The sequence below is a fragment of the Oncorhynchus clarkii genome, chromosome 7 (genome assembly GCF_045791955.1).
Source record: "Oncorhynchus clarkii lewisi isolate Uvic-CL-2024 chromosome 7, UVic_Ocla_1.0, whole genome shotgun sequence".
NCBI classification, from domain to species: domain Eukaryota; kingdom Metazoa; phylum Chordata; class Actinopteri; order Salmoniformes; family Salmonidae; genus Oncorhynchus; species Oncorhynchus clarkii.
Genome location: NC_092153.1, coordinates 46,858,893 through 46,871,785, shown reverse-complemented (window position 1 = coordinate 46,871,785; position 12,893 = coordinate 46,858,893). Strand labels below are relative to the sequence as shown.

The following is a 12,893-nucleotide window of genomic DNA, read 5'->3' as shown; positions in this document are numbered from 1 at the left end:
CAGATGAACGTGGTACCTTCTGGCATTTGGAAATTGCTCCCAATGAGGAACCAGACTTGTGGAGGTCTACAAAATTTTTTCTGAGGTCTTGGCTGATTTCTTTTGATTTTCCCATGATGTCAAGCAAAGAGGCACTGAGTTTGAAGGTAGGCCTTGAAATACATCCACAGGTACACCTCCAATTGACTCAAATTATGTCAATTAGCCTATCAGAAGCTTCTAAAGCCATATTCTTTTCTGGGATTTTCCAAGCTGTTTAAAGGCACAGTCAATTTAGTGTACGTAAACTTCTGACCCACTGGAATTGTGATACAGTGAATTAATCTTTGTGAAACAATTGTTGGAAAAAATTACTTGTGTCATGCACAAAGTAGATTTTGGAGATTTGTGGAGTGGTTGAAAAACGACTCCAACCTAAGTGTATGTAAACTTCCAACTTCAACTGTATATACAATTAACAATGGTGTGTGTAAGTGAGTGGTTGCGTGTATAGATGCCCAAGAAAACAAACCAAAATCAAACTGTGTCTACAGGGAGAGAGTCTCCTCAATGAATAGGAAAAAGGTGTATTCATCCCGGGACACAACATGGCCCAGGTGTGTCCCATTTTGCTGACAACCCTCCTGGCTCCGCCCACCGACATGCTTATAAGGAAAACAAGAGCAAAGAGAAAGAATTCGGCAGACAGAGTGGGAGGGTCGTCACACTCGTTTGGACCAGACATCATCAGATAGATGGCCTACACGTAGAGAGACAGATGGGTGCTGTTTAGATCGCTCGGATGCTTTCGAATTGAAGGAAAATGATGAAACACTGAGAGACAAAAGATACATAATTTTATGTTTTTTTGCGGAACACTGGTTTCTCTTGGCACCCATGAATACACGCCACTGAGTAGTGGGGGGAGAAAAGGGACTTGTGCATTGATAAGCACACCAAATTAACAATTTGTGAAGAAAGACAACACTAGGCCATTTCACATCAAAGCCTGATGAATTTGCATGTTATTCTTTCATTTTGATTTCAGCATCAATAAAAAACGGGGTACTGACTCGGCCAGGAATTTATGTTTCAGCATTGTCTCAATGAAGAGTTTGGCATTCGATTAGCCATGTGCGACATGCACACACAGTTACAAGTGTGGCGGGTGCACAATCAATATCTACCTTCGTAACATGGATGAAGCCTGATCTGGATTGTGTAACTAACTGAAACTAGCTCAATTCCGAAAAGCTTGAGTACATTAGCAAGATTATTGGTATACCCCTCTGGTCTGAATGAGGCTTCAGTATTGGGCACACAGAGCCCTCCTTGATATGGTGGTCCAAGTATATGTATCTCCAGCTCTACCCTCCATGAGTCAACAAAATTACACATTTTCTTAGCATTTTGCAATCAACCCCTCAGTGAGGGAACATATACCTGCTCTACATGTATGTACAGACTTCTTTGGTAATGAGTGAGAACGGGAATACACATACAATACTGTACCAGTGGGAGCAATGTGTGGTGAATACAGGACTTCGGTGTGTATTGATTTTAGTTTTGCTGAATTGCAATGTATTCTGGGAATAGCCCATTGGCATGCAAAGGAATATGCACAGAGTGGAGAGGCAAACACTTCTCTGGTCAAAGGCCACTCCACTGACCAGTTAGGATAGAGCCTTCTCAGAAACTTGGTTTGGCAACAGAACTAACAAAAATTGGACAAGGAGTGGTTGTAGTGGCCTGGTGTTGTATTGACCGATAGAATGAAGTCCATACTTGTTGAATAACAGCTCTTACAAAAACTAACTTATTTACTTTTTGTGCTTACCAGATTCCACGCAGTCAGAATAAAAAGCAACCTCAAATGTTCAGTTGCTTTTTTTTTTTACTACAGTAGGTAGAGAGAGTAGGCTATGTGGACAGACAAACAAATATATGTAAACACGCTGACACAAATCCCTAGAGGCATACAAGAACACAGATCTACACACACCTCGGGCCTCCTGCCACGCTGAGGTCAGGTCTTCTGGTCATTGCGCCAGTATAAAAGCAGACAAACGCACACACTCTGACACTTCTGCTTTGAGCTGGGCGGTAGGAAAGGGTTGAGTTTTCTAAGCAGTGAAGTCGGTGTTCAGCTGCAGTTTGGTCATGTCTGGAGTGTGGACTGTGCTGCTGCTATTGGGATGTGTCTTTCTCCCGGCTCTGTCGCATGGAGCTCTGGTTATCTCACAGGATGATTCCACACCACAGGTGACTGACTCTTCATTGTTACTATAAAGATGCAGGTTCTCAATTTGATCCCCCCCCTGTTGCAGGAGGACTTACTGCACTTCAGGACATGTTAAACTTGTATTGTTTGTGAGGTTGTAAAAGGCTTCGGAAGTTTACAATTTCCACTTTGAAGTGTCAGACTTGATTTTCCCTTAAGAAAAATGTATCAACTCCTACAAAAAATATCTGTGAATTACAATCCACATAATAATTCACATTTCCTGCGGGATTATTTTCCTGGTGTAGCTATAGGGCTCTAATTAAGAGCCTACATCTGCTGTATTTACTCTACTGTTACATCTCTCCCCTCCTGCTATATTCTACTGTTACTACATCTCTCACCTGCTATACTCTACTGTTACTACATCTCACCCCTCCTGCTATACTCTACTGTTACTACATCTCTCACCTCCTGCTATACTCTACTGTTACTACATCTCACCCCTCCTGCTATACTCTACTGTTACTACATCTCTCACCTCCTGCTATACTCTACTGTTACTACATCTCACCCCTGCTGCCATCTCCCCCTCCTGCTATACTGTCCTGTTACTACATCTCTCATCTCTCCCCTCCTGCTATAATCTACTGTTACTACATCTCTCCCCTCCTGTTACAATCTACTGTTACTACATCTCTCCCCTCCTGTTATAATCTACTGTTACTACGTCTCTCCCCTCCTGTTATAATCTACTGTTACTACATCTCACCCCTCCTGTTATAATCTACTGTTACTACATCTCTCCCCTCCTGCTATACTCTACTGTTACTACATCTCTCCCCTCCTGCTATAATCTACTGTTACTACATCTCTCCCCTCCTGCTATACTCTACTGTTACTACATCTCACCCCTCCTGCTATAATCTACTGTTACTACATCTCTCCCCTCCTGTTATAATCTACTGTTACTACATCTCTCCCCTCCTGCTATAATCTACTGTTACTACATCTCACCCCTCCTGTTATAATCTACTGTTACTACATCTCACCCCTCCTGCTATACACTACTGTTACTACATCTCTCCCCTCCTGCTATAATCTACTGTTACTACATCTCTCCCCTCCTGCTATACTCTACTGTTACTACATCTCTCCCCTCCTGTTATAATCTACTGTTACTACATCTCTCCCCTCCTGCTATAATGTCCTGTTACTACATCTCACCCCTCCTGCTATAATCTACTGTTACTACATCTCTCCCCTCCTGCTATAATCTACTGTTACTACATCTCACCCCAACTGCTATACTCTACTGTTACTACATCTCACCCGTCCTGCTATACTGTCCTGTTACTACATCTCTCCCCTCCTGCTATACTGTCCTGTTACTACATCTCTCCCCTCCTGCTATAATCTACTGTTACTACATCTCTCCCCTCCTGCTATACTGTCCTGTTACTACATCTCTCTCCTCCTGCTATAATCTACTGTTACTACATCTCTCCCCTCCTGCTATACTGTCCTGTTACTACATCACTCCCTCCTGCTATAATCTAGTGTTACTACATCTCTCCCCTCCTGCTATACTGTCCTGTTACTACATCTCTCCCCTCCTGCTATAATCTACTGTTACTACATCTCTCCCCTCCTGTTATAATCTACTGTTACTACATCTCACCCCTCCTGCTATACTCTACTGTTACTACATCTCTCCCCTCCTGCTATAATCTACTGTTACTACATCTCACCCCTCCTGCTATAATCTACTGTTACTACATCTCTCCCCTCCTGCTATACTGCCCTGTTACTACATCTCTCCCCTCCTGCTATACTCTACTGTTACTACATCTCACCCCTCCTGCTATAATCTACTGTTACTACATCTCTCCCCTCCTGCTATACTGTCCTGTTACTACATCTCACCCCTCCTGCTATAATCTACTGTTACTACATCTCACCCCTCCTGCTATAATCTACTGTTACTACATCTCACTCCTCCTGCTATACTGTCCTGTTACTACATCTCAACCCTCCTGCTATACTCTACTGTTACTACATCTCACCCCTCCTGCTATAATCTACTGTTACTACATCTCACCCCTCCTGCTATACTGTTCTGTTACTACATCTCACCCCTCCTGCTATACTCTACTCTTACTACATCTCACCCCTCCTGCTATACTGTTCTGTTACTACATCTCACCCCTCCTGATATACTCTACTGTTACTCTATTTACTTGATGTGTATCTGTACCGTTTCTACTTTTCTGTCAACACATCTCTACTTTGATTCATATCTGGTCTGCTTTCGTGTATGTGGGTGTGGGTGTCTGTGCATGCTCCTGTGTACATCAATCCATTTTTATTCATGCCAATATGTTTATGCTTTACAATGAATTAGACTATGAGGTGTTAAATTAGTTTGACGTTCTGACCCTAAATTCAAACTTCTCCCTTGTGCTTTGTATCCCAGGGCTCTGATGGTGCTACACGGCTACTAAAGGTAGCTCAGCATCGACATAAACCTGTCTGACACAAATCCAAAACAGGAATCTGTTGCAGAATCTGTCAGACTTCTACTCTTGACCACCCAGTGGTGAATCTGATGATACCTGATGAATCTGATGATACCTGATGAATCTGATGATACCTGATGAATCTGATGATACCTGATGAATCTGATGATACCTGATGAATCTGATGATACCTGATGAATCTGATGATACCTGATGAATCTGATGATACCTGATGCATCTGATGATACCTGATGCATCTGATGATACCTGATGAATCTGATGATACCTGATGAATCTGATGATACCTGATGAATCTGATGATACCTGATGAATCTGATGATACCTGATGAATCTGATGAATATATTGTTATTTGTATTTTCCCAAAAACAGATCTTTGAGAACGTGGTTGAGTAAATATTTGAGGAAATCCTTTGCTCTTTGCCACGGTTAAACTACTCTCTATTTCTGTAAACACAACAGTATCATTGGCACCTAGAAGTTTCAGCCACTTGAAAAGTAAAACATGTCTAAGTCGTACAGTTTGCTCTGTAAGAAACGTATTTTTTATAATACTGTGTCTAAATGTTATTCTTTTTTTTTTTTACAGAAAAGAAGTACAGATAATGCGGAGGTAAGGAAATCACAATATTTACGTTCTATTTGTGATGATCATGCATTGCCACCACTATATTCAACACTAGAAATACGTGCCTTCGCTCACCCAGATTGACTCATCTTTCTACTGGAAACACTGAGTTAATGTTTTTCACAAGAGTACAGCGGTAATCATTTGTTTTGGCAGTAATCTTGTAGTCAATGCAGCTTACTTCACACTATTCAGCTGTAACAGGAAAATACATTTTGAGAAAGTGTGTGAACGTTTTATAGGCACATTAGACAGTCAAGCAAACATTTCAAAACCCTTCTGTTTCTTTCTCCTTTCTTTCACTCTCTCCCTGTCTCTCATCCTCTCTCTCTCTTACTTTCTCTCTTACTCTCTCAGGTGGAGGTGTACAGTGTAAAGGTGGACTGTAAGGTCGCTTCTCGTTTTGCTCACACGGTCATAACCTCCAGTGCTCTGAACAAGGCCAACTCCTCTCAGGAAGTGTTCTTCGAGGTGGATCTGCCCAAGACCGCCTTCATCACCAACTTCAGCATGTCAGTCAGCACCCATGGCGTGTGTAGAAGCCACGTTATGTCTAGAAATGATAACACCAATCCATAGGACTGCTACTCTGCGCTGTGTGTGTATGTGTGTGTTTGTATGTGTGTATACCTGCGTGTGAGTGCAGATATATGTGTTTCTGTTTGTTTGTTTGAATGACTGTGTTTGTGTATCTCAGGGAGATAGAGGGTCAGACGTACACGGGCGAGGTGAAGGAGAAGGAGAAAGCCAAGAAGCAGTATCAGAAAGCTGTTTCCACAGGGCAGACTGCAGGACTGGTCAAGTGAGTGGACCAGGGCAATGAGGAGTGTACAAACGTGTTTCCATTACACCAGGCACTCCTATTCTCTTTCATCACAGCCTGTGTTTTGTTGCAAATGTGATTTCCCTCCTACTGGGCCTGTGTTTGTGTGTTTTGTTTAAAATGTGATTGCCCTCCTACTGGGCCTGTGTAAAATGTGATTGCCCTCCTACTGGGCCTGTGTTTGTGTGTTTTGTTTAAAATGTGATTGCCCTCCTACTGGGCCTGTGTAAAATGTGATTGCCCTCCTACTGGGCCTGTGTTTGTGTGTTTTGTTTAAAATGTGATTGCCCTCCTACTGGGTCTGTGTAAAATGTGATTGCCCTCCTACTGGGCCTGTGTTTGTGTACTCTAGGGCATCAGGGAGGAAGATGGAGAAGTTCACTGTGTCTGTGAACATCGCGGCCAATAGTAACGTCACCTTCATTTTGACCCACGAGGAGTTGCTTCAGCGTAAACTGGGCCAATACGAGATCATGACCCGGGTCAAACCCAAGCAGCTGGTTCAGCACTTTGAGGTCTGTAGATGTTCACACCCTATACCCCAAAACATCTTGTCATCATCTTGACTCCTCAGTCCTGTGTCTCATCAGTCCTGTTCATGTCTCTGTGACAGATTGTGGCAGATATCTATGAACCCCACGGCATTGCCTTCCTGGAGGCCTATGGAACCTTCATCTCCAACGAGCTTCTCCCCCTGGTGGAGAAAACAGTCAGCGACAAAAAGGTATATGATGCGGTTCTGTTCTATGAAACAACTGCATGTGGAACATATCCTCCGAAAGAGATGAATACTATTTGTCTGTGTTGTTTTGTGTTTAACTATATTGCCCTCACTCACTCAGGCACACATCTCATTCTGCCCAACACTGGACCAGCAGAGGAAGTGCCTGGGTTGTGAAGGCACCCTGATTGACGGGGATTTCTTCATCAAATATGACGTGAACCGAGCTGAGACCATCGGTGACATCCAAGTCAGCTGTGTTGAATATAATATAGAATCAGTATTGGGGTCAATTCCATCAATTCAGGGTGTTCATGTCATAATGATATTCATTGTATGTATTTTTCAGATAGTGAATGGGTACTTTGTGCACTTCTTTGCGCCTTCGGACTTACCCCGAGTTCCAAAAAATGTGGTGTTTGTGATCGATAGGAGTGGGTCAATGAGCGGAATCAAAATGAAGCAGGTAAGAGAGAAACCGTGTGTCTGAGAGAATGAAAGAAAGAAATATCAGAGAAGATGAAAGAGAGAAGGATGCAGGAAACATATCACTTGGTTGCAGTGCTGTAATTGTAGTTCATGTTCAGATTGACCTGAGAGCCTTTGATCCCTCGTAGACAAAGGAAGCTATGCTGGCCATCCTGAATGACCTGGCTGAGGACGACTACTTCGGCATTGTCCTATTTGACTCTAGCATCTCAACATGGAAGGAATCTCTTACCAAGGCCACCAAGGAAAATGTGTCTGAAGCCCAACAATTTATCCAGGGAATAACTGATTTGGGAAGTGAGTCATTGTGTTTAATGGGAACAGGGTGACTTACAGAGATAGATCATTAATGATGTTTCTGTCAGTAGGACTTTAGTAGTAAAACTATGGCAGTACAACACTTGGGCAAGCAGTATGATAAAACTGAGTGAGGTGCATTTATGTTACAAAATTATGTCTATCAAATATTTATTTTTGATAACACCTGGATTGATTTTTGGTGTTCTCCTTTTAGCCACTAATATAAATGATGCTGTGATGAAAGCTGTGGACATGATAATGAAAGGCAAACGAGACAAGAAGGTCCCGGAGAGGAGTGTGTCTATGGTTATCTTAATGACAGATGGAATGCCCAACTCAGGTGCGTACAGGTTTCCTTCCCTTCTGATCTTACTTATTTGGTTGGGACTGCCATTTTAACGTTGAAGTAGCCATCTGATGTATTGCTCTATATTAGATCCAGCCAGTAAGGTCATGGTACATGCCATGTGTGTTTGTGTACAGGAGAGTCTTCTGTACCACAGATTCAGGAGAATGTCCTTCTTGCTATGGGTGGGAACATGACTCTGTTCTGTCTGGGCTTTGGGGATGATGTGGACTACTCCTTTCTGGATGTGATGTCTAGACAAAACAAGGGACTGGCCCGAAGGATCTATGAGGGCTCTGATGCCACCGTCCAGCTTCAGGTGTGAACCAGGGCTCTGTCCCAAATCTCACAATAGTCACTTTTCTGTGTCTTTCTGGTTTGACCATATCACTTATGGGGAGCGTCACAGGACAGACGAAACTATGTAGGTCGAGGTCTTATATCGATCCTACGTTTTGGTATTATTGATAATGTACTGTCAAAAATTGCAATAGACAAATTACTTGGTGATGTGTGCATTTGTGTCCCAGGGTTTCTATGAGGAAGTGGCCAGCCCCCTCCTCTCCGAGGTGGACCTGCGTTACCCTGACAACCTGGTGAACTCTCTGACTACCAGTCACTACAAGCAGCTGTTCAACGGCTCAGAGATCGTGGTAGCTGGCCGGCTCACTGACTATAGCCTGGATAACTTCCTGGTGGAGGTGTTTGCACATGGGGTGAGGAACAGACAGGCACAACACAACACACCACCCGGATACTAAGCTTAGAAAGATTATATTTTCTTTGCACCTGAAGGGCATTGCGACTCAAGTATTGGACAATGCTCAACCCAACTAATGCTTCTCTCTCACTCCTTCTCTGTGTCTAATACCTCTTTCTCTTCTCTCTCACTCCCTCACTCTCTTTTTAGTTTGAGGAGGACTTTATTGTCAAAGGCCAGGCCAGTGCCCAGGAGTGGGACATACTGTACCCTGAGCAGGAGTACATTTTTGGGGACTACACTGAGCGTCTTTGGGCTTACCTCACCATCCAAGAACTGTTAAGCAAGAGGTCTGTGTGATCGACTAACTGCTATCACTGATGTCTGGTGAATGAACTGAATTGTGTCTTAGCATTATCCAAATGCCTAAAACTCACTGGTGGATGAGAGCTTAGCTTTGGGATCTAATGAATGGAGCTGGGTATATTAAAGGAACTCAGTTCGTAAATATTCCATTATTTTCTGCCCTGTGGTGTAAGTTAAACCAAACCTAACCCAAGTTAAACCGAACCTAACCTCTAATCCTAACCTAATGCAATAACACCATTCGTCCTATGTTTCTATTGACAGAGAGACTGGTACTGCGGAGGAGAAGAGAAATGCTACTGCCCAGGCTCTGGAGATGTCCCTGCAGTACAGCTTCGTCACCCCCCTTACCTCCATGGTGGTCACCAAACCTGAGACTGACGAGGAGCCAGAGGGCCCCCTCATCGCCGACAAGCTGACCGAGGGTATGTGACCCAGTGGGTTGGGAGAGGGGCAGCGGGAGACATCTGGCGTGTCTTATCTGACATGTTTATCTCCGTGGTTATGGAAATCCTTGCATCGATTGTCAAATGTGTGTGTCTGACTGTTTTTCTCCTGCTACTGTTTGACAGATGAAAGGCAGAAAGCCCAGAGATTTGGTAAGCACCTGACATGAATGGACATGACTGGATCCTTCAACAAAATGGTTTTCTATGTCATTATAGTGGATCACCTGGATTTATGACATGGAAAGCTGACACCATCAAATGCATTTTACCACTTTGAATGTGGAAAACGTTATTTGTCATCTGACATCTTGGCGTGATTTTCAGGTCATTTTGTACCCCAGCTGATGAGCAACGCCTGGACGCACAGCAGGATCTCACCTACAAACTTTGGTGAGTCCCCCTTCATTCAGAGTGACACTCTTGTCAGACATGGGTTACTTCAGGATTTTCTATGTAGTGAAACTGTCCCAAAAATGACTACAGAAATGTTATATTTATATTTAGTATTTTCAATGCCCACCATGCTGTCACGCACAGACAATAATATAGTGATCCAAAGTTTGGATGGGCTTAGCCTCAACCAAATCAAATGTAAAAACTGGATCAATCTGTTGATGGCTCTGCAGTGGATGGAGACCCTCATTTCATGATTGAGTTGCCAGAGCAGGAGGATGCACTGTGCTTCAACATAGACGACAGGCCTGGTACCATCTTCAACCTAGTGAGAGACCAACTGGCAGGTGAATATGGAGAAAGTAGGCATTATTTGAAATTGACACATATCAAATTTATATCAACAGCTTGCCTCAATCCCATGCTGCCTTGCAGGTATTTTGGTCAACGGCCAGACCATTGGGGATAAGAAAGTGGCCCCTGATGGCAAAGTGAACACCTATTTTGGTCGCTTTGGCATCGTTCACCAGGGGCTGGGGGTGAGACTGGAGGTGACCACTCATGACATCACTGTGTCCCAGGATGGCAAGCAGGCCAAGCTCTTCTGGTCAGACACCGCCTCTCTCAAGGGAGCCAAGTAAGCACCCTTACCCATTCTGATTTTGCCTTTCTGGCTTCCATATAACTCCTATAAGTTATTAGTGACCAGAGTTTCTATCTGTAATGCAACCCCCCTACCACATAAGGTTGAAGGGGCATCTAACGTTTTATTCTGTGATCGTGGTTAAACCACCTCTCTCTGCCTCTCTCCCTCCTACAGTATGGACCTGCAGGTGACCAAAGACCGCAGCTTGACTGTCACCCTCAGGGACTCGGTCCGGTTTGTGGTCATCCTACACAAGGTGTGGAAGCAGCACCCCTACCACCAGGACTATCTGGGATTCTATACCCTGGACAGCCACCTCTTATCCCCCAGCGTCCACGGCCTTCTAGGTAGGACAGCCACCTCTTCTCCCCCAGAGTCCCTGGCCTTCTAGGTAGGACAGCCACCTCCTCTTAGGATCGCCACCTCCTCTCCCCCAGCGTCCACGGCCTCTGCATTATATTGGACAATTGTCTGTTTGGTTGATCAATTCAAATGTATTGTATTGTCCCCATGCAGGTCAGTTTTACCATGGCGTGCAGTTTGAGGTGAAAGACATGCGTCCAGGAGAGGTGCCAGAGAAACCAGATGCCACCATGCTAGTGAAGGGACAGGAGCTTACAGTGACTAGGTAGATGTCTACCCACACACAAACACATGCAGTACATACACACACTTTTCTCATCATTGTCTCTCCTCCTTGCTGTGTTTCCACAGGGGCTGGCAGAGGGACTTCCGCTGGGATGTGAAGAATGGAGAGAACATCCCCTGCTGGTTCATCCATAGCAACGGCAACGGCCTCATCGATGGAAACCACACAGACTACATCATGTCTGGACTCTTCAAGACTGTCTGAGTCTGGTACACTAGCAGTCAACCTCCTCAAACTGTACAGTACATTAGTCACACATTTCACATGGATTCAACACCCTGTATGTGCTGAAGATATACCATCATGACATGAGAATAATTGTGGGTAACGTTAGATAACATCTGACTGGAGTACATTTAATTAAAAGATAAGTGGCAAGAAAGGGGACATTTATAGATATTGATATAGATAGTGATGAGCAAAACCTGTTGAAATAAATGGACCCACTTCCACCTAACCTGTGTGTATTTAACCAATGTTGAATGGCCACGGAGAGAGAAAGATATACAGAGTGATTAAAAATCAACGCCCCTGTGTGCTTGACGTAGGGGCGTTGGTCAGACCTGACCTCAGCCTTGGTATGTGTGTGTTTCTTGCTCTGCCCAGTTTAACTAGGCATAGGCGCTCATGCCAGTTACTTCATCCGGATATGAGGTCACTTCCCAACAGCATCACATAAGGCGTCTCTGTTAAAAGGCTTGAAGAGTGACTGAGCTAATAAACCAGACAGAGTGTTTCTGTTTTAATACAGTAGGTCCTCTACAGTCATTTAGAAACCACACCTTTGATTCAGTGGGATACAAGGTTAGTGACAGGCCCCTTGAAGGGTGTGTGTGTGTGTGTGTGTGTGTGTGTGTGTGTGTGTGTGTGTGTGTGTGTGTGTGTGTGTGTGTGTGCACTTGTTTTCTTTTCCTAATGTCTTGAAATGGTAGGAAAACAATAACTTTTTGGAAAAGTCAGAAAGAAAGAAAATTGTTCAGGTCCTGAATTTGTTCAAATGAAATTTTAAGCCTAATGTTTTGGGGTTAGGGTTTTGGGGGTTGGGGTTAGGGTTAGGTTAAGAGTTAGGGCTAGGTTTAGGGTTAGGGAAAATAGGATTTTTAATGATGAAACACACTTTTTGGAGTGTAAAATGTTTGTGTGCGTGCGTGCGTGCGCGTGTGTGCGCGTGTGCGCGTGCGTGTGTGTGCAGTACATATGTGCACTAACTTTACTGTAACAGTGTGCTTTGTCTCCCGGCTTTGATTACATGGCTGGGGTGTGTTTCCTAATGGGTCCTGGGCAGGAGCGCTGACCAAAGTCATGTCGGAAGTTCAGGAGTTGAGAGGGATTTTCTTAAGGGGGTCTTAGGGGCTATGCATGCACTTGGAGGAGGGACATTAATTAACACCAGATGTGGGAGGTGTTGGGGATTGTTTGGAAGGCCTCCATCCCACTGTACTCCGAGGGCCAAATCCAAACTTGATATACACTGAGTGTACAAACATTAAGAACACATGCTCTTTCCATGACATAGGCTGACCAGATGAAGGCTATGATCCCTTATTGCATTTTAAGCCTTAAGACAATTGAGACATGGATTGTGTATGCGTGCCATTCAGAGGGTGAATGGGAAAGACAAAAGATTGAAATGCCTTTGAACAGA

The 12,893-nt window shown here is 44.0% G+C and overlaps 1 protein-coding gene across 1 annotated transcript; it reads left to right on the top strand.

Moving 5' to 3' along the window:
• The first annotated feature begins 1,738 nt into the window (after positions 1-1,738).
• On the top strand, positions 1,739-12,203 carry LOC139413398 (inter-alpha-trypsin inhibitor heavy chain H3-like). Its single transcript, XM_071160729.1, has 22 exons — positions 1,739-2,241; positions 4,677-4,706; positions 5,328-5,351; positions 5,724-5,878; positions 6,064-6,168; positions 6,542-6,704; positions 6,803-6,913; positions 7,032-7,160; positions 7,260-7,376; positions 7,528-7,696; positions 7,914-8,039; positions 8,183-8,364; positions 8,576-8,761; positions 8,956-9,095; positions 9,376-9,536; positions 9,684-9,710; positions 9,885-9,950; positions 10,187-10,300; positions 10,389-10,590; positions 10,774-10,946; positions 11,116-11,227; positions 11,314-12,203. The coding sequence occupies exons 1-22, from the start codon at positions 2,140-2,142 to the stop codon at positions 11,450-11,452; spliced, it is 2,733 nt and encodes a 910-aa protein (XP_071016830.1). The 5' UTR covers positions 1,739-2,139; the 3' UTR covers positions 11,453-12,203.
• The last annotated feature ends 690 nt before the right edge of the window (positions 12,204-12,893 follow it).